This window comes from Rhineura floridana, chromosome 20, assembly GCF_030035675.1.
Source record: "Rhineura floridana isolate rRhiFlo1 chromosome 20, rRhiFlo1.hap2, whole genome shotgun sequence".
In the NCBI taxonomy this organism is placed as follows: domain Eukaryota; kingdom Metazoa; phylum Chordata; class Lepidosauria; order Squamata; family Rhineuridae; genus Rhineura; species Rhineura floridana.
In genome coordinates, this window is record NC_084499.1 from 5,091,122 (window position 1) to 5,117,254 (window position 26,133).

The following is a 26,133-nucleotide window of genomic DNA, read 5'->3' on the forward strand; positions in this document are numbered from 1 at the left end:
GGTTGACCGTGAGGAAAAGGTTCCCACCTGGACATGAAATCTACACGTCACACAAAAGCCAGCCTGTCCTGGCGCATTTTGTGGCAATCGCTTTCTTAGGCCAACTAAAATGACACAAAATAGTGTGCAACACCTTAGTATCGCTCGTAAATGGCATACATTGGCTGGACTCTCCTTAGACTCATGGTACGGTTGAGTATGGACAGCGGCATAGCCTGAGAAGCAGACCACACAGATCAGAAAAGCACAAGGTGGAGCCAAGAAAGACAAATTTGAACTTGCACGCTTTCCCTTCATTCCATTTATGGATGCCCACACTTGAGCCATCTTCCCAGTACACATGGCCATGTGCAGAGGGCCGCTTTGGGACGATATTTCATCTTTTGTTTGCCAGTTTCCGAATGTCTAGTTCTTCTGTGACTGGTTTGGTCTCTTGCCATGTTTCCTGTAAGTTAGATGATGATGATGATGATGATGATGGAATGCCTTCAAGTCGATTCCGACTTATGGATGACCCTATGAATAGGGTTTTCATGGTAAATGGTATTCAGAGGGGGTTCACCATTGCCGTGCTCTGAGAATGAGAGGCGGTGACTGGCCCAAGGTCACCCAGTGAGCTTCACAGCTGTGTTGGGATTCGAACCCTGGTCTCTCAGGTCGTAGTCCAGCACCTTAACCACTACACCACACTGGCTCTCTGTAAGTTATATAAAATGGTAAGAAAAATATTTTTTAAAACATTCTGCTGGTTTCCCAGTATTCCAGAACTCTTCACCCAATGCTTCTTTCGTTTTCCATCAGGAGGGGGGCATTGTGGTGCCTTCTTGAGCACTGACCATGAGGCTGGGCTGTACACCCAACCCCCTCTCCATCACACCTGGCCAAATAGGTTCGGCGGGGTTATCTATCGGGAGCACAGCCACACACGAGAAAACCTAGGCGACCTGTTTGAGCAAACACAAGAGAAGGTGGCAGGCACCTCACAAGGAGGGAGCCCCCTCGCAAGCCCCTTTCACGTCTCTAAAAATATTGACTGTCTCCAGACTTTTTTTCGGGGGGGGGTCAAAAGCAACGCCAAGAAGGGCCCTGAGAACGGGCTGCTCTTCCACTCCCTCCCCCTTGTTGGTGAATCACACTGTTGATACTCCCTCCCCCCCCCGTCTTGGGCCCGTGCCCGGAGACTGGGGGGGGGGGAGCCTTTTGTGCCCTGGCTCGGAGCGTGCTACTATACTGGCCCCTCTTTGGGCAACCTGCCTGGGGAGGGGGCGGCGGCGTAGGAGACGAGATCCTCGCTGGCGCGATTTGCATCCCGGGCGCGGCGCCGTCGCCTTCACCTCCTGCTCGACGGCTGCGATGCGCTGAGCGGAGCCGGCCGTGAGAAGGGCACGGCCGCCGCCTCCCGCCCAGGATAGGTGAGTCGGCGGAGTGGACAGGCTCTTGCGTGCGCTCTGGGCGCGCGCCTCGCCTGGCGCCCTCTCCTTCCAGGCTGACCCGCGGAGTCCGCCGTTGCGCGACGAGGCGGGGCGGTCAGCGTCCAGCGAGAGCCTCTGCGCGTTCCGGAGAGCCGAGATCGCAGGGGAGAAGCCCTCTTTCGCGCCCCTTCCGACGGCCCTCGGGCTTTTGGAGGTTTGCGTAGCGCCTGGCGCCCAGGCCTCGAAGCAGTTGTCCAGGTGGAGGGTAGGGACTGGGACTGGTAGGTTATCTTCCCCCCAGCTACTCCACTCCCACCCCAGCGGCTCTAGAGTTGTGAGGAGGCGCGTGCGCGCTCCGGGACTCGGGAGTCGCAGGAAAGATGGACGGGAGACCGGTCAGTGGAGCAGCCCTTCACTGATTGAGGCAAGGGCTATCCCTGCCCCGGAGGTGCCACCCTGGGCCTAGGAAGAGCGGAGTAAACTAGCCCAGGTGGCTCAAGCAAGTGAGCCAAGCCACATCTAGAGGAAGCAGGATTTCAGCTCCAGGAAGACCTTGTGAAGGGCTTGCGGGGCTGTGTGGATTTTCAGTTGGGAGGGCAAAGCCAGCAGGCAGAAGGAGTTCAAAGCCCAGCTTCCAGATTCTCCTGGGAAACCTAGACACCTTCCAGGGTGCTCTGAAATTGAGCGACGTCTTGAAAACAGAGGAACAGACCCTACTTTGGCAAGAGTGGCAAACAGGTATGTTGCTCTCGGGGAATCTGCCAGATTGTGGGTTTGGGCTGGTTTCTCTTGCCCTTCGATTCCTGGGTTAACCAGCACAGCCCCTGCCTGCTTTCTTGTCTGGAGCCCAGCTCCACAATCACCCGTACAGCCCCAGGGTTTAACTGGGTTCCTCTCGCTCACACACAGAACGGAAGTTGGCAAGCTGGTGACCGGCATGGCCTGCGGACTCTGGGCGCGTGGCTGCTGGCTGTTCCTCGGACTGCTGGTAAATTTGCTGGATTTGGGCAAGGTGGAGTTGTCAGAATCTTTGGAATGAGTGCCTTCCGCTAAATTGTGGCATTATCTTAGGCTACTGTGGGTTGTAGAGGGTTTTTTTTTGGGGGGGGAGGGGGTAACAACAAACCTGAAAAACACTTGAACGGCCAACAAATGTGGGCCATCAGCTTTCGTGGACTTTAGTCTAGGGGTTCCCAAAGTGTGGTCTGTGGGCTTCATTTAGGTGGTCCATGGTGTGTCCATGTTAAACATTCATATTGATTTTTCACTGTATTTTTATTGCTGATTTGATGTTGTTGTAATGGATTTTATTGGGATACAATTTGAATTCTAGGGGATGTAAATTGCAATACAATAGAGGAACCAAAAGAAATAGTAAAAAAATACAATTAAAAACCATACACCATCTAGCACAGCGCGTGACAGTCGCTACAACAGGCAGAAAAATGCTTTTCAGGTGGTCCATGGGGGAAAAAAGTTTGGGAGCTTCTGGTCTAGTCCACAAGTAGTGCAGTTAAGGAATTGTAGACTCTGGACTTAATGGTCTTTTTTGGGGGGGGGGTCTTCTTAGGTGGTAATGTATATTACTTCACTTGCTTCAAAATGTGGTAAACTGCTCCATTGGGGGGGTCCCCATCATTTTAGTGAGTGGGGCCCTGGACTCCCACCCCGATGGTACCACTGGCCCACAAAAGCTGATGACATAATAAATTTGTTCTTCTTTAAGTTGCAACAAAGGACTCTTTGTTTTTGCTGCAGCGGATGGACATGGCTACCCACTTTGTAGGTTTGTGTGGATAGATAGATAGATAGATAGATAGATAGATAGATAGATAGATAGAATGGAAAGTACTGACTTTGATCTGTTAACAGAGCAGCCTGAGGTTTGTGCAGAGAAACATGAGACCGCAGAGTGGGTCAAATGAGGTGATGCTTCACCAACCTCAGTTTGCCCTCAGCCAGCTCCCACCTGCCTGCCTTACTCCTTACATCCAATCCAAGGGGTGGCCCTGCCAGTCAGCTTTCTCTTCTTTAGGCTCAGTAAGGCCCCTTGTAGAACTCAGCAGGGAGGAGGATGGGAACAGAATTAAAACCATTTGGCCCTGCCTGTCAGTGGCTCTGGCGCCACCTAGTGTTGGGCTCCCTGCCTTCCTCCTCACCCGTCCCAACGGGCACTAGACACCACTTGCTTGAGGGCTTAAGTGATGCACCTGAAGTGTGTTTTGTGTTTAATTGCTACAATTAAGCAAGAGAATGGGGGGGGGGACTTGTGAGGTTTTGATGTGGAAAAACAATCTGAGAGTCTTGTGGCACCTTAAAGACTAACGAATTTATTTTGGTTTAAGCTTTCGTGGACTCAAACAACATCAGATGCATGAAGCGAAATCTTAGTTGGCAGGTAGAAAAAGGAGAAGATTGTAAGGTGGAAGTTGACTGGCAATGAAATGCAAGAATTACAGAAAGTGATAATTAAGGCTTAAAATATGTTTTTATTGTTACTATTATTATTATTATTATTTCATTTATCAATCACGTCCCATAAGGCATCCCAAAGTGATTTACAATAAACACACCTCTAAACTTTTACAGTAGAGGATTGGTGATAATTGACTTGCAGGCCATCGAAGGACCCTTTGCATGGACTCAGAGGCACTTTCTTCCCCTCCTTACTGAGTATGACCTAGGGCTGATCTCCTAGTACTCTGCCCAATTAAGGCTGCAAATAATGTTTGAGGGGCTGCTATTCTCCTGCCCCTTTGTTATGCAGATTGCTGGCGAATGGCTGAAGGGAGAAACAGCCCCCCACCCCACCCACTTGTGAGCTAATAATAAAAGGCCTGGTTGGAAAGAGTCGTGGTTTTATTTGTGTGTGTGTGTATGTATGTGTTGTCGTTTGCATAATTGGGAGAATTGGTGATTTTGTCTGGGAGAGATATTCTGAAAACTGCAGTAGTCTGAGTTTCCTTTGCAGGCTTGCATTCCCTCGAAAAGCGCTTTGGGCTTCACCATACCTGCTGAAAACCACACAACAAGAGGTTAGTGCCTTAATCTGTGCTTCTGTGCATTTAATTGGGGGCAGGGAAGGGAGAAAAGGTGCAGGATGAAAAGCTAGAAGGGTGTGTGCAAAGACAGGCAATCCTGTCGTGGTGAAGAAGAAAACTCTGAAAGACTTGTTGCCCCATGGGAGCCCCATGGAAACCTGAGGGCAGGGCTCTGTCAAGGGTTGCATTCCCCTTGTGGGGTACCTAGGGAACCTGCCTTATACTGAGTCAGACCATTGCTCCATTTGGCTCAGTACTGTCGACATTGACTAGGGCTGTGAGCACACCCTTCGCCTACAGCAAAGCGTTTCCATTGGCCACACCTGGAGGGGGAACAGGTTGATCTGCCAATCAGTTAAGTCTGTCTGAAGCAATTTTTTTAAAAATGCACTCGAGTTGCTCCTACCAGGTTTTACAGTAAAAAGGGGCAGGGTTTGGCTAGCGTCAGAAGAGAGAGGTGGAGATGAACTGGAACTGGCAGAACAGTGAGAGTGTCTCTACCCTAAGAATGGGAGGATCTGTCAATTTCAGTTCTTTCAGTTTCTCATTTTTCCAATCTTAAATTCAGTTTTCCACATTTCTGCAGCAATCTGCAATTTTTTAAAAAGTCCTCATGAAAATTCTCCAGCATTTTAGTGAAAATTACTCCTAGTAAACACATTTTTCTATGCAGCTTTGACTAATGTACACATTTTTGCAAGCAATTTCTCCTAATATAATTGTATGTTATTTTATATTACGTTTTGTGCACACTTTCCCCTAATATGTGCATTTTTGCAAAACATTGCTTAGTTGGGAGAACTGCGTCGTAAAATGAGGGTAAGTGCGAATTTTGAAGGACGGCTGCGTTTTGATTCCTGTTTTGGAAAGTGTGAATTTGATACATTCAGCTTTAAATACAAACCGAATCGAATTTCTCCCTCATCCCTAACACTGACTGGCAGTGCCTCCCCAGGGTTTCTGACAGGGGACCTGGGGGCTGAACCTGGGACCTTCCTCATGCAACACAGTTGCTCTACCACTGAGTTATGGTCCTTCCCTGTAGTAACCTGTCAGAGGCCACCTACTGATGGAGGCTAGGCCAGAACCAAATGTGAGAGTGTCCACCGCCTTCTCTCTCTCTCTCTCTCTCTCTCAACACACACACACACACACACACACACACACACACACACAAAATTAAGGCCAACAACTGCTTGTGGCCCTTAAAATGTAAATGTACTGCCTTCAAGTCGATTCCGACTTATGGCGACCCTATGAAGAGGGTTTTCATGAGGCTGAGAGGCCGTGACTGGCCCAAGGTCACCCAGTGAGTCTCATGGCTGTGTGGGGATTTGAACCCTGGTCTCCCAGGTCGTAGTCCAACATCTTAGCTGAGTCAATATGTTGACCACCACTCCTAAATTTGGATGGCACATAGTACGCCCCAGGGGCAAGGTGTGGCTGTGTGAAGAAGCCGGAAACATGTGTTATTGCAAAAAAACACCCTGAAAAGAATGGTCCTGGCTGGCCTTTTCCTGAGGCCAATTTTTTTGCTCCCAAAAGACCAAAGGGTTGAAGATGCTGTGAAATACATGATAGGTGGTGCCACTGTTGGAACATGAAGGTGGAGGGAGAGAGGCCAAAAGGAGGGAGAGGCTCTCTTCCTCCTTCTCCATCAGCTCTGCTGAGAAGCCAGCACTCTTTGGTCCCTCCTCCTCCCCCATCATCTAGCAATGGCCATTGTATTGCATTGCACCAGAAGGAGAGAAGGACCATTTCATGGACTCTGCTGAATGACCAGCTCCTCCTCCTTTCGCTGACCTGTTTCCATCCCAGCTGATCCTTACAAGGGCTCTGTAACCATTAGTGTAGTGCCAAATGCAGACGTGCATGGTCCCTTCATGATAGCCACACCATGCCCCCTCACAGCCACGCCCCCTTCTAAAATTATACAATAAAATGAGCTTTCAGTCTTTTACTCCCTTGGTGATGCATTGCAACGATCAATGCAGATGTCCTTTCAGCTGGAGCCACTATTTTCTGTGCACAAACATGGGCAAATGTGCTAAGATGCTGAAAGGTAAAGAACTTCCTTTGCTGAGTTTCCCTTCTTGGTTAATAAAATAATAAATAATAATAAAATTTTATTTTTGAGTCGCCTATCTGGCCGAATGAACGGCCACTCTAGGCGACGTACATAATACAGTAAAATACAATATAAAAACCAAGAAAAGACCGTAATCAATGATTAATTAAACACCAGTTAATAACAACAGTTAAAAGACTAACCCACCCCAGAAGTCCCATAGGCCTGCCTGAACAGCCAGGTTTTCAAGGTCCGGTGGAAACTTGACAGGGAGGGGGCATGGCGAAGATCGAATGGGAGGGAATTCCAGAGGGTGGGGGCCACAATCGAAAATGCCCTCTCTCTGGTCCGCACCAGCCTAGCCACTTTAACTGGTGGGACCGAGAGAAGGTCTTGTGTGGCTGATCTTGTCAGGCGGCATGATTGGTGATGCTGGAGGTGTTCCTTCAGATAAACTGGGCCGAAACCGTATAGGGTTTTAAAGGTCAACCCAAACACCTTGAATTTGGCCCGGTAAACAACTGGTAGCCAGTGTAGATCTATTAACACCGGAGTAATATGATCACGGCAACGGCTGTTTTTACTCAAACGTGACGCCACATTCTGTACCAGCTGTAGTTTCCGGACCGTTTTCAAGGGTAACCCCACGTAAAGCACATTACAGTAGTCTAAGCAGGAGGAAACCAGGGCATGTATCACCCGTGGGAGCAAATGAGCAGGAAGGTAGGGTTGCAGCCTTCGTATCAGATGCAATTGATACCAAGCTGCCTGGCTCACTGCCGAAACCTGAGCCTCCATGGACAGCTGGGAGTCAAGGATGACCCCGAGGCTGCGGACCTGGTCTTTCAGGGGTAATCTTACTCCATTGAACACCAGGTCTATATCTCCCAACCTTCCCTTGTCTCCCACGAGCAACACCTCGGTCTTATCGGGGTTTAGTTTCAGCCTATTCCTTCCCATCCATCCACTTACGGATTCCAGGCACTTGGACATGGTCTCCACAGCCAACTCTGGTGAGGACTTAAACGAGAGATAGAGCTGAGTGTCATCCGCATATTGGTGACATTTCAGCCCAAATCTCCTGATGATGGCCCCCAGCGGCTTTACGTAGATGTTGAATAGCATGGGGGAGAGGATAGAACCCTGTGGCACTCCACAATTGAGAGGCCAAGGGTCTGACACCTCATCCCCCAATGCTACCCGTTGACGCCTGTCTGAGAGATAGGAACGGAGCCACTGTAAAACAGTGCCCCCTATTCCCAATCTCTCCAGGCGATTTAAAAGGATACCATGGTCGACGGTATCAAAAGCCGCTGAGAGATCCAGGAGGACGAGGAAGGTATATTCCCCCCTATCCAATGCCCTCCTCATATCATCTACCAGAGCGACCAAGGCCATTTCAGTTCCATGTCCCGTCCTGAAGCCCGATTGGAATGGATCTAAATAATCTGCTTCATCCAAGTGTGTCTGTAGCTGTTTGGCCACCACTCGCTCAATCACCTTGCCCAAGAATGGTAGGTTAGAGACTGGGCGGAAGTTATTCAGCTCTTGAGGATCCAAGGAGGACTTTTTCAAGATGGGCTTTATTATTGCCTCCTTAAGGGCTAATGGTTGTCACAGTAACAACTGTTTGGGCAGAACTTTTAGGAGTTTTAGGAGGAAACTTAGGCATGGGAATTCCTGATCCTAACCTCTGGCATTGGCTGCACCACACCCACACTGAGACTCACGCACACACTTACTGAAGCGTAATCATTTGCATTTCACCTTACCGTGCACAGCACATACATCATTAAAAGCTGAAGCACCATCATGCACACAAACACTTTCTCCCTTGGCCTTGAACTTATTTTTTCTCTCTTTCCTCCCCTACCACTCCTGGCTTTGGGCTGAAAAACCCCCATACACATCTTCCCCCTCTCCCCTTTTTTGCTGCTGGGTTGAGAATTGTAAACAAACAAACTGGAGGCCATGCAGCCAAGAGAGAGAGCCCCCCTTACTTCAGCCCAAGTTCTCCCCCCTCCTTTTCCACTGTCCCTTGCTTACTTGCTTGCTCTCCATCGTCATCTCCTCACTCCTTCCCGTATGTGCCTTCTCCCACAGCAACAATCAGCATGAATGGGGGGGAGTGTTAGCTACTGAGTAGAGTCTTCTCAGTGGCTGGCTCGCCTCCTTTCACTTTGATTGGCCCAAATCAACATGAAAGACACTGGAGACATTTGCACCCTGCTTCCCAAAAAGTAAGAGGTCTAAGACCCTCCAGGGCCCTGGATGACTACACCCCTGTCTGTAACTTTAAAAACTTGTGTCTGAGTTTGCATTTTCCCCTCTCCCTTTTTTCCTTTTGTGTTATCTTTTTTTATATATTTTGTAAAAGACAATCTAAAAGGATCTCACAGTCTCAAAAAGGATATGGTAGAGGTGGAAAGTTCAGAAAAGGGCACCCAAAGTAATTGAAGCTGCTGGAGCAACTCTGCAGTGAGGGAAGGTTGCAACATTTGAGGCTTATTTGTTTAGAGAAAAGGCATGTAAGTGCAGGGGGGGAATGTTGCAGACACATCATAGAGTTGAATAAAATTACGTTATATGGAGAAAGTGGATAGGGAGAGGTTTTTCTCATAACGCTAGCAACCAAATGCCGAATGTTGAAAAATTCAGAAAGACAAAACGAAGTTCTTCTTCATGCCGCTCACAGTTAAACTATGGAATTTCATTCCGAAAGAAGGAGCAATGATCACCAACTTGGATGGCTTAAAAAAAAAATATACAAATCCATGGAGGATCAGTGGCTACTAGCCTTGATGGCTGTGATTGCACTCTGCAGTCAGAGAGTTATGGAAATATGTATATATATATATGCAGAGATACTCAGCGGTGTGAACTGTGTGTGCGGTGTGTGCGTTTACCTTGGAAGCAGGCTTTTACCCTGCATTGAGATCACTGAGACTTAAGACTTAGTAAAATAAGAAAAGCTACTTGATTTGTAGAAATACATAGTAGATAGGAAAGGCCTACCTAGTTCTAACTAACTAGCTAAGTTGGAGGAGTGATGCCTAGACATGGGTCTTGCCCTCATGGCTGTGGAGAGAGAGCAAAGACAGAGATGTCTCCTCTCTCCTCGGACAGTCGAAGAAGACGACAAAGGAAGGAGGGGCAGGTCAGCTTCCCTGAGCATAGCAGTTTACAAGGGAAGGAAGTTAGGTAGGGAAGAGCACAGGTAAAGGTAGGCAAGTCTAGCCAGCTGGAGGACCCTTACTCTATCTTCCTTCTGGAATGCAAACACAAGTCCCCAAACAGGAGTTGCTCTTGCCCCACTTCCAACACAGAGCACCAGTTGCCGGGATCTGCAGATGTGGAGAGAGCTGTTGTTGTGCTCACCTCCCACTTGTAGGCTTCCTGGAAGAGGCATCTGGTCTGCGAGAAGAAGATGCCAGCCTATACAGGCCTCTGGCCTGATCCAGCATCCAGGCTTTTCTTATGCAAGCCTGCAGGCAGGGACTGTAAGCCACAAAGGAGGAAAGAGAGCTTTACCTAAAAATAAATAAAAATGTTTTCAGTAAAAACATTGGGAAGAAGGGCAACAGGCCCCATTTTCTAGCTCACTGCAGTGGTACATTTTCCACTTAACAACATTGGAAGAGCCTGCTGGATGAGGCCAGTGGCCCATCTAGTCCAGCATCCTGTTCTCCCAGCGGCCAACCAGAGGCCCCAGCGGGGAGCCTGCAGAGCGCAAAGTGCACTCTCCCCTCCTGTGCTTTCCAGCAACTGCTATAGGGAAACATTCTGACCTTGGAGACAGAGCGTAGCTTGTAATGGCTAGTAGCCACTGATTGCCTTCTCCTCCACATATTTCTCTAATCCTCTTCTAAAGCCATCCAAGTGGGTGGCCATCTCTGCCTCCTGTGGCAGCCAATTCCATCGTTTAATTCTGTGCCTCGTGAAGAAGTCCTTCCTTCTGTCTGTCCTGAATCTTCCAATATTCAGCTGCATTGGATGCCCACGAGTTCTAGTGTGATGAGAGATGGAGAAAGACTTTCCTCTATCTGCTTTCTCCATGCCAGGCATAATTTGATACACTTCTATCGTATCTCCTCTGACTCGCCTTTTCTCTAAACTGCAAAGCCCCAAATGCTGCAACCTTTCCTCTCCATCCCCTTGATCATTCCGGTTGCCCTTTTCTGAACCTGGGGGCTTTGTGTCTGGTACTGTTAGCAAAGGGAGGGGAGGCTTTTTTTGCCCGAGTGGGGCTGCTTGATGTCCAGGGCACTCTGTGTTCTTTCCTGGGCCACTCCATGGGGGCGCTCTGAGAGGCAAAACCAGACCCCAGTTCTAGGGAGGCGATCCTATTTTGGTGGGTGGCTAGCAGCAGCACTGCAATCTCCGTCAGGCATCTGAGAGCACCCGCCGCTGGATTTCCCAAAATGCCCCCTGGTGCTCTCTGTCACCAACCCTTGGACTACACCGCTCCTGTCAGCACCAGCTAGCATGGCCCCAGAATGTTGTGGGGGATTTGCCTTGGGGTACAGCTCCCACAGCCAGACTCCAGAGTGTGGAAGGCCCAGAGCAGGCATCATTGTTGCCCTCCTCCCCGCCAGGGTTTTGGTAGCTGCCCATGAATGCTGGGTGTTGATGCTGGCCCTACTGAGAGAGAGCCGAACAAAGAGGGCAGAGCATAGCCAAATGGGGGTGAAAAGGTGGCGTGGTTTACCCTGTCTTTTTCAAGGGCTTCGTGTGCCTCTCCTCTACCACTCCATGCTATCTCCTTTCTTTCTTTCTTTCTTTCTTTCTTTCTTTCTTTCTTTCTTTCTTTCTTTCTTTCTTTCTTTCTTTCTTTCTTTCTTTCTTCTTTCTTTCTTTCTTTCTTTCTTTCTTCTTTCTTTCTTTCTTTCTTTCTTCTTTCTTTCTTCTTTCTTTCTTTCTTTCTTTCTTCTTTCTTTCTTTCTTTCTTCTTTCTTTCTTTCTTCTTTCTTTCTTTCTTTCTTTCTTTCTTTCTTTCTTTCTTTCTTTCTTTCTTTCTTTCTTTCTTTCTTTCTTTCTTTCTTTCTTTCTTTCTTTCTTTCTTTCTTCTTTCTTTCTTTCTTTCTTTCTTTCTTTCTTTCTTTCTTTCTTTCTTTCTTTCTTTATTTATTTATTTATTTATCTATCTATTACATTTGTATACTGCCCCATAGCCGAAGCTCTCTGGGCAGTTTACAACTGCTAAAACTTTAAAAACAAATATACAAATTTAAAAACACATTTAAAAAAAACAAATTAAAAACACATGCGAAAATGCCTGGGAGAAGTGGAAAGTCTTATTTACCATGTAAACGTCACTTCCAAGACACTTCTCGGGCTGCCAAAGCCTGTTTTTTTTTTAACAAAACAAAACAGTGAGAAGCCTTCCATCCAAGGTAGCCATTATAACCTCCCTGCAACACCAAGGACCTGGTACCTGAGTTTTCCTCTTCCCTCTTCATCCCATTTTCCTTTTGCATCACGTCTTTTTAGATTGGAATCCTAAGAGCAGGGACTGTGTTATTTTTATTGATTTGTTAGCCACTTGGAAAGCTCTTCCAGCTGATGTGCTCCTGGTGAAATAAATAATAAGGTCAGCCAAAGAACATCTGGGCTGAGGAGGTGGAATCGCCGCAGGGGATGCCTCAACAACCACTTCAGCTTCTCTCCGCCTGGTTTCCCTTACAGGTTCTGGCACCGTCCCTCTGATCATTGAGATGCCTGGAGATGTGTACGAATATGTGCCCACCCCTCTGGACTGGTGGCACGCAGATGGGTACTGCCAACAACGTTTCGCTCAGTTGCCCTCTGAGGCCTGGGATGGTGAGCTGGCATCTCTCGGCAAAAAGCTGCAGCTCCACCGAGTCCAGAGCGCCATCTGGTTGAACGATGGGGAGGTGTTCCTGCGGAAGCAGAGGCAAAGGCGTGAGTAGAGGAACCGCATTACAAGAGACAGTTCGAGGCCTGCAAGCAGCATTATCCTGAGTCAGACCACTGGTCCATCTAGCTCAATATTGTCTACTCTGAGTGGCAGTGGCTCTCCGGGGGTTCAGGCAGCAGCTTTCCCCAGCCTTACCTGGAGACACCAGGGATTGAACCTGGGACCTTCTGTGTGCAAAGCAGATGATCTTCCACTGAGCCACTGTGATGCTGGAGTAACAGTGGGCTCCATATGTTGACTATCAGCTCCCTATCAGTTGCAGAATTTTTGCTCCCTGTCACTTGCAGACTATCAGCTGCAGATTTTAAAAAAATTATTAGCACATTTTAATTTTGCCTTTCTTCCAAGGAGCTCAAGGGGGCATACATGGTTGTCATCCTCCACTGTATACCCACAACAACCCTGTGAGGTAGGTTTGTCTGAATAATAGAATGCAAGAGAGTATGGTCCAAGATTGCCCAGTGACTTTTGTGGCTCAGATAGGACGGCATAGTTAGTCCTGGGTTGGCACACTAACCGCTCCACAACACTTGCACTGGGATCCCTTAAGATCTTTTGAATCTGGAGGCTGTTCCCTCATGGCAGGGAGTCACAGTCCTGTGCTAGGTGGCAGACAAACTTTAAAAGCCGGTGAAATGGTTGGCCTGGTGTGGAGCTAGCATCGAATCCTGCCCAATATCTGAGCTTATCAGAACTGGTTGAGGGCGTTCAAAGTCAGGTGGGAAAATAGCTCTAAGGCTGATTGAAAGAACTCAAGGGAGCGGAGATTCTGAACAAGGCAAAATGCTAGCAACATAGTACTTTAGTTTGGAAAAAAAAACACAGCAAAGTTTCCAGCAGAAATTCCAAGCAAGCCAAGTAAATGCATTTTGAAGTCAGACATCTGCAGAAACAGAGTTTAATATGCTTGCACTAGGGTAAGAAATTGAGAACGTGCCTCATCTGATTCCTCCTTCTTTTAAGTGAATTTATTTAAAATAAGTTTGCCGCCTTGGGCTCCTGCTGGGAGGAAGGGCAGGATATAAATAAAGTAATAAATAAATAAATATGTTTCCCATATTTCCTTTTCCTATATAACACCTACTTTTCAGGATAAGGCCAACAAAACAAATAAAATATTAAATGATTGAGTTTTGCTGAAATTTTCAAATACATACTTTGGCTATAGTTTGATCCCAGATTCACCTCCCAGCAACCCCAAGTAGGGCTGGGAAAAGCCCCCTGCCTGAAACCCTACAGAGCTGCTGCCAGTCAGTGAAAACAGTATGGAGCTAGATGGACCAATGGCTCGACTCTGTATTAGGGACCTTCCCATGTTTGTTAAGGAGGTTGCATTTTTTTATCCTTTAAAAAAAAAAATCCACACCCCTCTTCTTTCTTTATTAATATCAGACTCAGGGCAAATCACTCCTTCTCTCTCTAGGAGTCCACTCGGCGCTGATCCTGGTGTTCAAGAACAAAACGGACACAAAGTTTGTGAAGGTCCTCACTGACTTCCCAAAGATGGTGGCTGTGAGTGCCTGTGCCCACGTGCAGTGGGACCCAGGGGCCCTGGAAATCTCAACAGTCTTCTCCTACGCAGTCCCGGCCTTCATCAACGAGTTCCAGGTGCGCGGCTTTGTTGATGAGGATGGATTTGTCCGGTTTGCCATCATCCTCCACGGGCACCACTCCCCGTATCTGCCGGTCTTTCGCACCGACGGGCAGTGGCACCATTTCTGTGTCACGTGGCAACAGCAGAATGGGACGTGGGCCATCCACGCAGACGGGAAGGAGAAGGCATCTGCCACGGGGCTTTCGGCCTCCCAGGCCATTGACGGTCATGGGACCTTCATTATTGGCCAAGACCAGGACTCCCTGGGTGGGGCCTTCAAGGAGAAAGAGTCCTTTAGTGGGAACCTCACTGGCTTGCACGTTTGGTGGAAAGTCCTCAGCAGAGAGCAGATGGAGAAAGTGCGCTCCTGCATCACCATTGAAGAAGGGCTTGTGTTCCGCTGGAGCAGCGACATCCTTGAGGTAGAAGCAAGCGTTCAACAGGCCACGGTGCAGCTGATTTGCCCAGGTAAAGCTCTCCTGGGTTGTGCCTGTGCAAGCTGTTTAAATCTGATCCATGACGGGAGGGTTGATCTGCGTGCCCGTTTTCCCTTGGTGGGCTGGTCTAGTAATCACCTATATTGGGGGTGGCGGAAGGGTCTTGCCTCTGGGACAGAGGTGAGGCAGACCTTGATGGACTCTCCCATCAGCCCCAGCCAGCATGGCCAACACTTAGCAATGACGGGGATTGTCCAGGAACTACTGGAGGGCAACAGGTTCTCCTTCTCTGGTTTAGGAGACATCATGGACTGCAAGAGCTTTGGTGCCTCTTGGCTAACCAGTTCTAGAACTGTGATCTCCACTGGTATTTCCTGCACTCGTGGCTAGCTGTCATTGCTGCAAAATGGGCTTGTTGATACATACATATGCATGTATGTTGATACACATACATCCACACATTGCGCCTTCTTTCTCCATGGGTTGAAAATGACCAGGGCAAACAGGTTGCGTGAGCCGGCTGCCCAGAAGCACGGAAATGGCGGTGTATCTGGGGAATGGACTGTGAGAAGATCCACGGAGCAGTAGCAGGTGGCCTGGAGGGGGGGGCGGTGCTCCCTTGACCAGAGCTTGGAAAAGTTACTTTTTTGAACTACGACTCCCACCAGCCCATCTCTTCTCGATTGTCCCAGAGTGCAGGGCACGGAATAATGGGCTCAAGTTGCAGGAAGCCAGATTTCGACTGGACATCAGGAAAAACTTCCTAACTGTTAGAGCCATACGACAATGGAATCAATTAGCTAGAGAGGTAGTGGGCTCTCCGACACTGGAGGCATTCAAGAGGCAGCTGGACAGCCATCTGTCGGGAATGCTTTGATTTGGATTCCTGCATTGAGTAGGGGGTTAGACTCGATGGCCTTATAGGCCCCTTCCAACTCTACTGTTCTATGATTCTATGAGCCCCAGCCAGCATGGCCACTGGATTGGGCTGATGGAAGTTGTAGTTCAAAAAAGTAACTTTTCCAAGCTCTGCCCTTGACTTCCTCACAGCTGAGTTGCAGCCGCTTACTGGGAAGGAGAGGGGAAGGGGCGGGCTGGCAGGGAGGTTGGCGCGGTGCCAGCACACCAACAGGAATGCTGAAAAGAAGTAAAACTCCAGCATAGGCTCTTCCCTTCTGGTATAAGAAGGTATTGATTGTTGAAAAGTAATGAGTAAACAATTCTCCTTTTAATTTTAATATTTTAATTTTGTTTTAATATACAGTAAGATGGTATCTCACAAGAGTGATTATGTTTAATGCTTCTTTTAAATATTGTTGTGCATTTGTGTATTTGTATATGTTCAGTCTGGTCTATGACCGTAAATAAAAATCAATCAATCAATCAAGAACCTGTGGAAGGTGTTTTTGTGTGCTCCCTGCAGGGCCTGTGGAGGAATGCCGTATGCTTCAGGTCACCCATGGAAGCCTCACTTACGCACCCTGCCTGCAGTTGCTGCCTTTTGTCTGCCACTACAGGAAAGGTACAGCCATTCCAACTAGGACTTCGAACCGAAGGGTCCCCGTCTGGACCATCCCACCTCCAAGTGCAAGCTGTTACATCAAGGGTGGGGAACATTTTTCTGCCCAAGGGCCACATTTCCTTAGAGGCAACCCTTTGGGGACCAAATGTCAGCGGCTGGTGGGGCCAGAGGGAAGAGTGAGCAGAGTAACAGATAGCAGCTCTTACTCTGCACAGTAAGCGACATTTTCGCCACACAAAAGCCAGAGGTCTCTATGACCACACCCCGCATCTCTCTCCATCCTTCATCCTGGCAAGCAAGAGATTGCAATTCAAGAGACATTCCAGCCGGACGAAAGTACTTGAGGAGGCTGTTGAGGGGCATGGCCTGGGGAGAACCCAGCTAGATAGGTCTGCAATTTGGCCGCTGGGCCTCAGGTTCTCCAAACCTGCTTTACTCGTTTGGGAGGGGAGAAATCACATCTTTCCCTTTACCTCTCTTCCTGTACCCTCCTAGCAAAGAGAGACACCAAAACATAGGCTCTGAGTAGGGTTGCCAGGTTCAATCCCTGAGACTGATCTTGTATCTTTAGGAGAAGAGAAAGTCAGCCAAGCGCAGGTGTTCTTGCAACTCTGTAATGGGAAAAACCACAAGGTGGAATTATCCCTTTCCCTTTCACAACTTTTAAAGATACAAAAGACCTCTTGTTTGCCAGGCCCAGCCTCCAAGAGGTCTTCTGTATCTTTAAAAGTTGTGCGGTGGGGGGAGATAATTCCACCTTGTGGTTTTTCTCATTGCAGTGTTGCAAGAACACCTGCACTTGGCTGACTTTCTCTTCTCCTAAAGATACAGGATCAGTCTCAGGCCATGGACCTTGCAACCCTAGCTCTGAGGTACTTGGCAGTCTTGGTCCTTCCATCACCCCACTAGAAGGCCCCCACTAGAAGGTTGTTGACAACAGCGGCTGCTTCCAACTTTCCCTCGTGGTGTTTGAAGGTACCGCCCAGACTCTGCTGAACCAGCTGGTTCCTTCAGCCGAGTTCTTGTGGTTATTCTGTGTGTGGCGTTGTACCCCAGGGTGGTTGTCAGATGGAGGATGGCTACTATTACCATCCCGATTGTGCTTCCGGATGGCCTCAAGTGAATGGCCTCCAGCCCTGCTGGTGTGTAGGGGGTGACTAGGGCTTAATTTGGAGAGTGCCTACGTTGCCATGTATAACTCTCTTGGCTTCCTCCTCCTTCAGAGTAGGGAAGAGAGAGAATTTCGATTCAGTTTGCATGCAAAGCCAAATCTATCAAACATGCAATTTCCAGAACAATATTAGAACTGCAACATAGCCAGCTTTCCAACTTCACGCTGAGATGAATTTTACGATGTAGTTCTCCAACCAGACACTATTTACAAAAATGCATTGTATTGGGATAAAGTGCTTGCAAAAATGTGTTTATTAGGAGAAATTTGCACCAAAATGCTAGAGAATTTTCATGAGGATTTTTTTTTTTAAATGCCAATTGCTTCAGAAATGTGGAGGCCTGAATTTAAGAAAACAGAACCAGGGAGAAGCAAAACGGACAGATCCTTCCGTCCCTACTTCAGAGAAACCTTAAGCAGCATGAAACTGATTTTAAATTAATGTGGAGATAGCCCTGGATCTTTACTTTGGTTATTAATTCATTTTTGTTTAGAGCTCTTTTTCCTCTCTATTTTTTTCCATTTTAATTATTTACATTTAAAACAAAACCCACTTTTAATTATTTAAAATATTTATTAGATAATAGTAATAAAATATTTATTTATTAATTAAGATAGTTATATTCTCCTGTCTCGCCCCAAAGCACTGTGAGTTGACTTACACATGGTCAAAATGACAAAAAAACACAGAATCATAGAATCATAGAGTTGGAAGGGGCCTCTAAGGCCATCAAGTCAATGCAGGAATCCAACTTAAAGCATCCCCAACAGGTGGCTGTCCAGCTGCCTCTTGAATGCCTCCAGGGCTGGAAAACATATTCAAAACGTAATTAATTGGGCAACAACAAGCAAACAAAGACAGACCATTATGAAACAAACCAAAAACCTTCAGACCAGTAGCTCAGAGTGCCCCAGATGTTCTACGAAATAAACTCCCCCCCCCCGCCACTGGAAGGCTAGGATTGAGGGAACAGATTATGCATCCCCTGAATGGGAGTTCCAAAGATTTAGTGCCATCATGGGGAAGGCCCTATCATGCCTCATACAGTGAGGAAACTGGGCCTCTGAAGCAGATCTTAATTATTGGGTAGGTTCTTAAGGAAGAGGGTGGTTATTTAGGCATCCGGAGCACACTCGTCATTCTTGGGACTAGAGCAGGGGTGTAGTTGCCCAGGGTCTCAAGGGGTCTTAGACCCTTTACTTTTTTGGGAGCCAGGTCTCTGTAGGGTCCCTATGTCTCCAGCATCCTACAAGCCAATCAGCATGAAAGGGGAGTGTATTAGCTACTGAGAAGAGTCTTCTCACTTCTCCTTTCCTGCCGATGGGAGCAAATCAAAGGAGTTCCTCTTAGTTTCTACTTCAAAAAGGCAAGCTGTGGAGAGTGAGAATTCTGCAACTGCAGAAGAAGAGTCAGTGAATCCTGATGAGAGCATCCCATCTACATCATCAAGCAGTTTGGTAGCAGCAGGAGATAGACGTGTAGACATTGAATCCAGTAATTCAAGCAATATCTCTTGACAGCGAGAAAGGACAGTCAAACGGTGACAGTGATAGAGAGGAAGAAAGCAGTATTCAAGACTGGGCCGATTATTCTACGATCTTAGAAGGTTATAGCATATTAGAAGGGGCGTGGCTGTGACTCTCATGAAGGGACCTCACACTTCTAAATCTGCCACCACACTACTGGACTACAGAGACACCAGTTCAAATCTCCACTCAGTCACAAAGCTCTCTGGGTGGCTTTGAGTTGGTCACCCCCTTACAACCTCGTCTACTTCACACACAAGGCTGTTGTGAGAATTAAATGGGGAAGGCGATAACCTTGTATGCCACCTTGAGCTCCACGAAGGAAGGGCAGGATATAAATAAACACTTCAACAACCCCAAGTTCTTTGCTGGCGCACCCAAAGGCTTGTGTGAGTCATCATCTGGAGCTCATGGTGTCTGCCTTGCTCAGCGGCTGGTTCTCTCAGGCAAGCATGATATCCACAGTTGAGCCTTGAGAAAACATACGTTTCCGTGTCTGTTGTTTTCCTTCTCAGATCTTTATTTGCAGTTGAAGAAGACGCAATCAACATCCGTCCCGCCGCTTATAGCTCAGGTTAACGCACGAGCAAATACAACGGTGGTGAGTCTGAAATATGGGCCTCATGGCTCCCCTCTTCTGCCAACTCCTTGGGGCTTCCAAATATGGTCCAACACCATCCTGGCACCTTGTGTTCCTGGGCTGGCATCTTGGTGCATGGGCCCTGAAATTTCTTCTCAATGCTCTGAGTGTTCCTAGGTGAATTTTGGGGGAAATCTAACTTCTGGGTGAATATGGAGTGACCTAGGTTACATAGAAACATAGGAACCTGGGACCGTATGCGTACTGCTGCTGAGCCATACCCCTAACATAGCAGGACTATTGTCTAGCCTTCAGTGTGGGCCACACTTGTCTGGAAGACCTGGAGGGAAACTTGGCAAAACCTTCTTGAAGTCAGGCTATGGGACACAGATTTCTGCACATCTCCCTGTCTTGTCCTCCGCATTGCTTCTCTGGCTTGCCCCCTTGGATTTGTGGCTGACTTGGACATTTCCCCTAGATTGCAGGTCGCCTTCCGCTTCAGGGCTTCTACCAGCCAGAAGTTCCAAATTCTGGATTTTGTTGTTGTTATATGCCTTCAAGTCGATGATGACTTATGGCGACCCTAGGGATCTTTTTTTGGATGTATTCATAGGGTTTTCATGGTAAGAGGTATTCAGAGGTGGTTTCCCATTGCTTTCCTCTGAGCCTACAGCACCCGGTATTCCCAGGCGGTCTCCCATCCAAGTACTAACCAGGCCCGACCCTGCTTCGCTTCTGAGATCAGACGAGATTAGGGTAGTATGGCCATTGGCTTCTGGATTTTAGAAGCACTGTTTTATATATATATATATATTTAAAAGTGTGTGCAGATTACACACATCTGCACAGATTTTTCAGGAAGGACTGAACTCCCACCCCGCCATCCCCTGCACCCCCATTTCAATAACCTTGGAAAGGTTGTTTCCTGCTACAGATTCCTGAGAGTGTTTTCCAGGCGGACACCCGAGGAGTGGATGTTTCAGCAGCTGCAGATTACCTGGGAGTGGTGGAGACAGTCCTGACGGATGTCGGACCTCCTTCTCTGGACGCAGCATCTCTCCTGGGTGTCTTCCAGCTCTTGAGGGGAGTCTCGGACATGGAAGTCAACCAGCCGGAGCAACTGCAGGCGTTGGAGCAGCTGGGCCGGCACTACGTGGAGATTGCTGGGATAATTCTGGAGGAGCGAAACGCTGAGGAATGGTCCGAGATAAAGCCGGTAAACGCACAGCGTTGTAGGAGGGCTGGAAGGGGGTCTTCTAAGCCATCTCCTCCAACCTCCTGCATGATGCAGGGAAGCCAGAGAGCTGGGCAATCCCTAGCAGATGGCTGAGCAGCCTCTGCTTGAAAGCTCCCTGGAAGCTGGAGCCCACCACCCCTAGGGATGCGAGAAGGCATCCATTTCCGTTCTGGCCCATCCTCGTTGCCTGCGGCGCTGTTTCCATTTGGCTGCGCTTCGGCTTCTGACAAAAAACTACCTTCCTCGTCTCACTGTCGTCTGTGGAGGAATGTTACATAATGAATCACATAATTACTTAGCATTGTTAATATGTTATTCCACACCATTCATTTCAGTGCAAAAGGAGGGGGGGCGGTCTTCAGTGACATATGGTTTGCAGACTGAAACAGCAACGATGAATACTGGATTTGAACTTGCTGGATTGGTTCTGGTCCTGGACGAATCGGCAAACCCTGGCAATTTCTGCTTGCGTTTCTGTCAGAATTCTCTGATATCCCTCACCACCACTCAAAGTAATTGGTTCCATTGCTAAACTGTCCGTACCGTTAAGAAGCTTCTCCTCATGTTTGACAGAAATCCTCCCCTCCTGTAACTGAAACCCATTAGATCTGGTCCTGTCCTCTGGAGCAGCAAAGAGCATGTCTTTGCTGTCTTCTGTGGGGTAGCCCTTCAGGGCAGTGGTAGCTGGTGGTTCCCTGTCAGCAGGGCAGTGGAATCTGTTCCGGGTTGTAGTCTGAACTTTCAAGCACCTTGGACAGCTCCTTGAAAGTTTGGACTAAAACCTGGAGCGGATTCCACTGCCCTGCTGACATGAAGCCACCAGCTGCCACCACTTCAGGGATTTGAAGGATGCTGTCAGTCATGAGCTGCCTGTGGGAGGCCAGTGGGGCACGTGGGGGAAGGCAGATGCAAGAGCAGCTGCGGGATTTGCAGCTGCACCTGAGACCTCTTCCAAATGCTCCTGTGCTCCCCAGATTCTTGGTGGACCCATGAGAGTTGTGGAAAATGTGGACAAGATGGCCTCCAGCCTCCATCAGCTCCTGAGTGCAGACAGGCTGAAAGTCACCATCCAGAGCAAGAATGTTGGTGAGTCATGGCAAGGCTCTTAGGTGAGAGTGGGTGCCTCAGGTTCAAGCAGTGGTGTAGTCGTCTGAGGTCTCGGGACCTTAGACCCCTTACTTTTTGGGGAACAAGGTCCCAGCAGGGTCCCTATGTCTCCAGCATCCTATGAGCCAATCAGCATGAAAGGGGAGAGTGTTAGCCACTGTGAAGAGTCTTCTAAGGTGCTTCCTTGTCCTTTCCCGCTGATTGGAGCCAATCAGAGTGAAAGGAGGTGAGCCAGCCACTGAGAACACTCTTCTCAGCAGCTATCACTCTCCCCTTTCGTGCTTATTGGTTCCTAGGGACTTCTGCTGTTGTGGGAGAAGGCATTAACAAGGATCTCATTCTCAATCCCGCAGCAAAAAAAAAGGGAAGGGGCGTGGCTGTGACTATCATGAAGGGACTCTGCACTTCTGAATTTGCCACTACACTACTGGGTTCAAGGCAGGGAACCACATTGCCTTATTGCGGGAGTAGGGAAGATTTTTCAGCTCAAGGGCCACGTTCCCTCCTGAAAAACCTCCTGAGGGCCACATGCTTGTGGTGGGAGGGGCCAGAGGCAAAAGCAGGCAGAGGAACAAATGTAAATTCTACCTGTTGTCCAGTAAGCTAGTTTCTACACTCACTTGCAGATCCCCTCTCTGTCTTCCATCCCGGCAAGCAAGAGGCTGATCAGACTCCAAGGCCACCTTCTGTCCAGGCAGGAGCACTCCAGGAGGGTGCAAAGCAGAGGCAGGAGGGGGTGCGCCCTGAGGAGGGTCCCAAAGATTGGGGGGGCTTGGAGAGCTGCATTCAGCCGCTGGGCCTGGGGTTTCCCATGCTGGCTGCGTTGCCTTGGTCTTGTGAAAGAGGCCGTGCTTTTTCAAAGCTGCTGCTCTTTTCTCTATTGCTTTAAACTGCTTTTAGCTGTTTTTATTGCATTTTGTGGAGGAGAGTGAGAAATATATAAATAAATAAACAGATAGGACCTAGGACTGTGTGCAGCTCAAAGAGGCCGTTGAGCTTACCAGGTCAGAGCTGGCTGAGGGCAACATCTGGGAGTTGTAGTCCAGCAATATCTGGAGGGCACCAGGTTGGGAAAGGCTGATCCAGTGGCGGCTGAGCACGGTGACATTTCACACAAGTGCCACAAGAGGGCGCTCTGTGGAGTGCAGCTCCCAGTCTGAGGTTCAATCTCCAGCAACTTCAGGTGGGCCTGGGAGAGACTCTAGCCTCGGACCCTGGAAAGCCGCTGCCAGTCAGTGTAGACAATACTGCCTTTAGAAATTTCTCCTTCGGTGTTTGCATAGCAGTGAAAGGAATCCCACCACAAATCTGCTTCATGGGAATGTCCATCGTTCAGCGGGAGAGCACCTGCTTTGCATGAAGAAGGTCAAGGGTCAATCTCATCGCCCACCCCCAACATTTCCAGTCCCAGTTAAGACTGGGAAAGATCTCCTACTTTAAACACAGGAGAGCTGCTGCCGGTCAGTGTAATACTAGCTAGATGGACTAATGGCCTGACTTGGTATTAGGCAACGGCCTGCGTGGCGCTTCTTTTGGGTCCAAATGTCCATGGAATTCATTTGGGAGCAGATTTTCACGCAATCTCCCTGCCATATTTTTTCACGTGGGTCCAGAATGGTCTTTCATTTCTCATGTGCTTTGAATGAAGGCCTTACCATCTGGACGTAGCCTTTTTGTGTTTTAAGTAGTTTGGCTGTGAGCGTGCGTGTCTGTGATCTGTTTGGCCGCCCGACAGTTGTTGAGGTTAGACGTTTTCATGGGGTAGATCCGTGATTTCCTGAGATGACACTCTTCCCTGCTCTTTGCTAACCCAGGAGTCGAAGTGCGGCGCGTGGAGCTGGACATGCTGGCGTCCGGCAGCGCTGCGTACGTGATGCTGAACCAGCAACGAGACAAGCCTGACCAGATCGAGGTCCCGGCAGAAGAAATGGAGAGGCTGCGACTGAGAGGTGGGAAGGGCACAGGGGAAGCACTGCTGGCTTATGTCCTTTCTTCTCTTCAAATCTCAACACCAGGAAGTGTTGTGATCCCTTGTGAATCTTGGGTTGTGCTCATCACCTACAGTAAAGCTTTTCCATTGGCCACACCTGGAGGGGCAACGGGTTGATCTGCCAATCAGTTGCGAAATCTGACTGAAGCTGAATTAAAAAAAAACAGGAGCAGCTCCCATCAGGCTTTACAGGAAAAAGGGGCGGGGTTTGACATTGTGTGCCTGCTTTTTCAGAAGAAAGAGGTGGAGATGCACTGGAACAGGCAGAACTGGGAGTGTGCCTCTACTCTTGACTTCCTCTGTGTTGCTATGTTGGTGGGATCTGGTGGATAAAGTGGATATTGACAGAGGTTGAGGAGCAGCAGCATTTTGGGGGGTGGGAGCATTTGGCCCCTTCTCTGCCCATGTGAACTGCAGATCACTTGTTGAGGGCAAAGGTGACAACCCCTTTTTGTTGTTGTTTCTTTGTCTTTATGGGCATTGTTGGGAGAGGGGGAATAACTGTGGGTGCTCCCAAAGGTTGTTGTTGCTGTTATGTACCCTCAAGTCAATTATGAATTATGGTGACCCTATGAATCAGGGACCTCCAGTAGCATCTGTCATGAACCACCCTGTTCAGATCTTGTAAGTTCAGCTCTGGCTGCCTTTATGGAATAATTAATAATAATAATAATAATAATAATAATAATAATAATAATAATAATAATAATAATATTTAATTTGTTTGTCGCCTATCTGGCAATTAGCCACTCTAGGCGACGTACATTAAAAAAGATAAAATACAATATCAGATGCAATCACATTAATAACAATAGATAAAAATACAGGACAGTCATCAATACATATAAAAGCAAATTATATTAACAACATACGATAGATGACAGACTCATGACGATTCCCAAGGACCTCAAAGGCTTGCTGGAATAGCCACGTCTTTAGGGCCTTGCGGAATACATCTAGGGAAGGGGCATGTCGAAGATCACATGGGAGGGAGTTCCAGAGAGTGGGGGCCACCACGGAAAAGGCTCTCTCCCTAGTACCCACCAACCTAGCTGTTTTGGTTGGCGGGATTGAGAGAAGGCCTTGTGTGGCTGATCTAGTTGGGCGGCATAATTGGTGGCGGTGGAGGCGCTCTTTCAGGTAAGCTGGGCCGAAACCGTACAGGGTTTTAAAGGTTAAAACCAACACCTTGAATCGGGCCCGGAAAACAACCGGCAGCCAGTGTAGATCAAATAATACTGGCGTGATGTGGTCCCGTCGGCGGCTGTTGGTAAGTAAGCGTGCCGCTGCATTCTGTATAAGTTGTAATTTCCGGGTCGTTTTCAAGGGTAACCCCACGTAGAGCGCATTACAGTAGTCTAATCGAGAGGTGACCAGGGCATGCACCACGAGCGGGAGCTGTTGAACAGGGAGGTACGGTTGCAGCCTACGTATAAGGCGTAATTGATACCAAGCTGCCTGGCTCACAGCCGAAATCTGAGCCTCCATGGACAGCTTGGAATCAAGAACAACCCCGAGGCTGCGGACCTGGTCCTGTAGGGGCAACTTCACCCCACCAAACACCAGGTCAACATCTCCTAACCCTCCCTTGTCTCCCACAAGTAGTACCTCGGTCTTATCAGGGTTCAACCTCAACCTGTTCCTGCCCATCCATCCACTCACGGATTCCAGGCACTTGGACATGGTCTCCACAGCCCTCTCCGGTGAAGATTTGAATGAGAGATAGAGGTGAGTGTCATCCGCATATTGGTGACACTGCAGCCCAAATCTCCTGATGATCTCTCCCAGCGGCTTTACATAGATGTTAAATAGCATGGGAGAGAGGATAGAACCCTGTGGCACACCACAATTGAGAGGCCAAGGGTCTGAAACCTCATCACCCAATGCTACCTGTTGCCGCCTATCAGAGAGAAAGGATTGGAACCACAGTAAAACCGTGCCTCCCAATCCCAAACTCTCTAGGTGATCTAAAAGGATACCGTGGTCAACGGTATCAAAAGCCGCTGAGAGATCCAGGAGGACAAGGAAGGTGAATTCTCCCCTATCCAGTGCCCTCCTCATATCATCAACCAGAGCGACCAAGGCAGTTTCAGTTCCATGTCCAGTCCTGAAACCCGATTGGTATGGATCTAGATAATCCGTTTCATCCAAGTGTGTCTGCAACTGATTTGCCACCACTCTCAATGACCTTGCCCAAGAATGGTAAGTTCGAAATTGGGCAGAAGTTGTTTAAGATCTGGGGATCCAAGGAGGGCTTCTTTAAGATGGGTTTAATAATAGCCTCCTTGAGGGCTAGTGGCATAACACCCTCTTGCAAGGATGCATTAACCATTGCCTTGATCCCCTCACCCAATCTCTCTTTGCAGCTCATAAGGAGCCACGATGGGCAAGGGTCAATCCATCTCTTGCTTGGCCTTCCTCTTTTTCTACTCCCTTCCGTTTTTCCCAGAATTATGGTCTTTTCTAGTGAATCGTTATATGTCCAAAGTATGATAACCTCAGTTTCATA

At 48.3% G+C, this 26,133-nt stretch overlaps 1 protein-coding gene and 1 pseudogene across 1 annotated transcript in view; one reads left to right on the forward strand and one right to left on the reverse strand.

The window, feature by feature from the left end:
* Positions 1-26,133, forward strand: part of ADGRD2 (adhesion G protein-coupled receptor D2) — a 128,653-nt gene that overhangs the window by 39,776 nt on the left and 62,744 nt on the right. Inside the window, exons 2-10 of the mRNA XM_061604469.1 lie at positions 1,486-1,677; positions 2,322-2,400; positions 12,207-12,443; positions 13,883-14,521; positions 15,914-16,012; positions 19,226-19,311; positions 20,225-20,506; positions 21,502-21,613; positions 23,449-23,583. Coding sequence (XP_061460453.1) covers positions 1,486-1,677; positions 2,322-2,400; positions 12,207-12,443; positions 13,883-14,521; positions 15,914-16,012; positions 19,226-19,311; positions 20,225-20,506; positions 21,502-21,613; positions 23,449-23,583 — 1,861 coding nt within the window. The remainder of the gene's footprint in view (positions 1-1,485; positions 1,678-2,321; positions 2,401-12,206; positions 12,444-13,882; positions 14,522-15,913; positions 16,013-19,225; positions 19,312-20,224; positions 20,507-21,501; positions 21,614-23,448; positions 23,584-26,133) is intronic.
* Positions 19,955-20,063, reverse strand: LOC133374026 (5S ribosomal RNA; annotated as a pseudogene).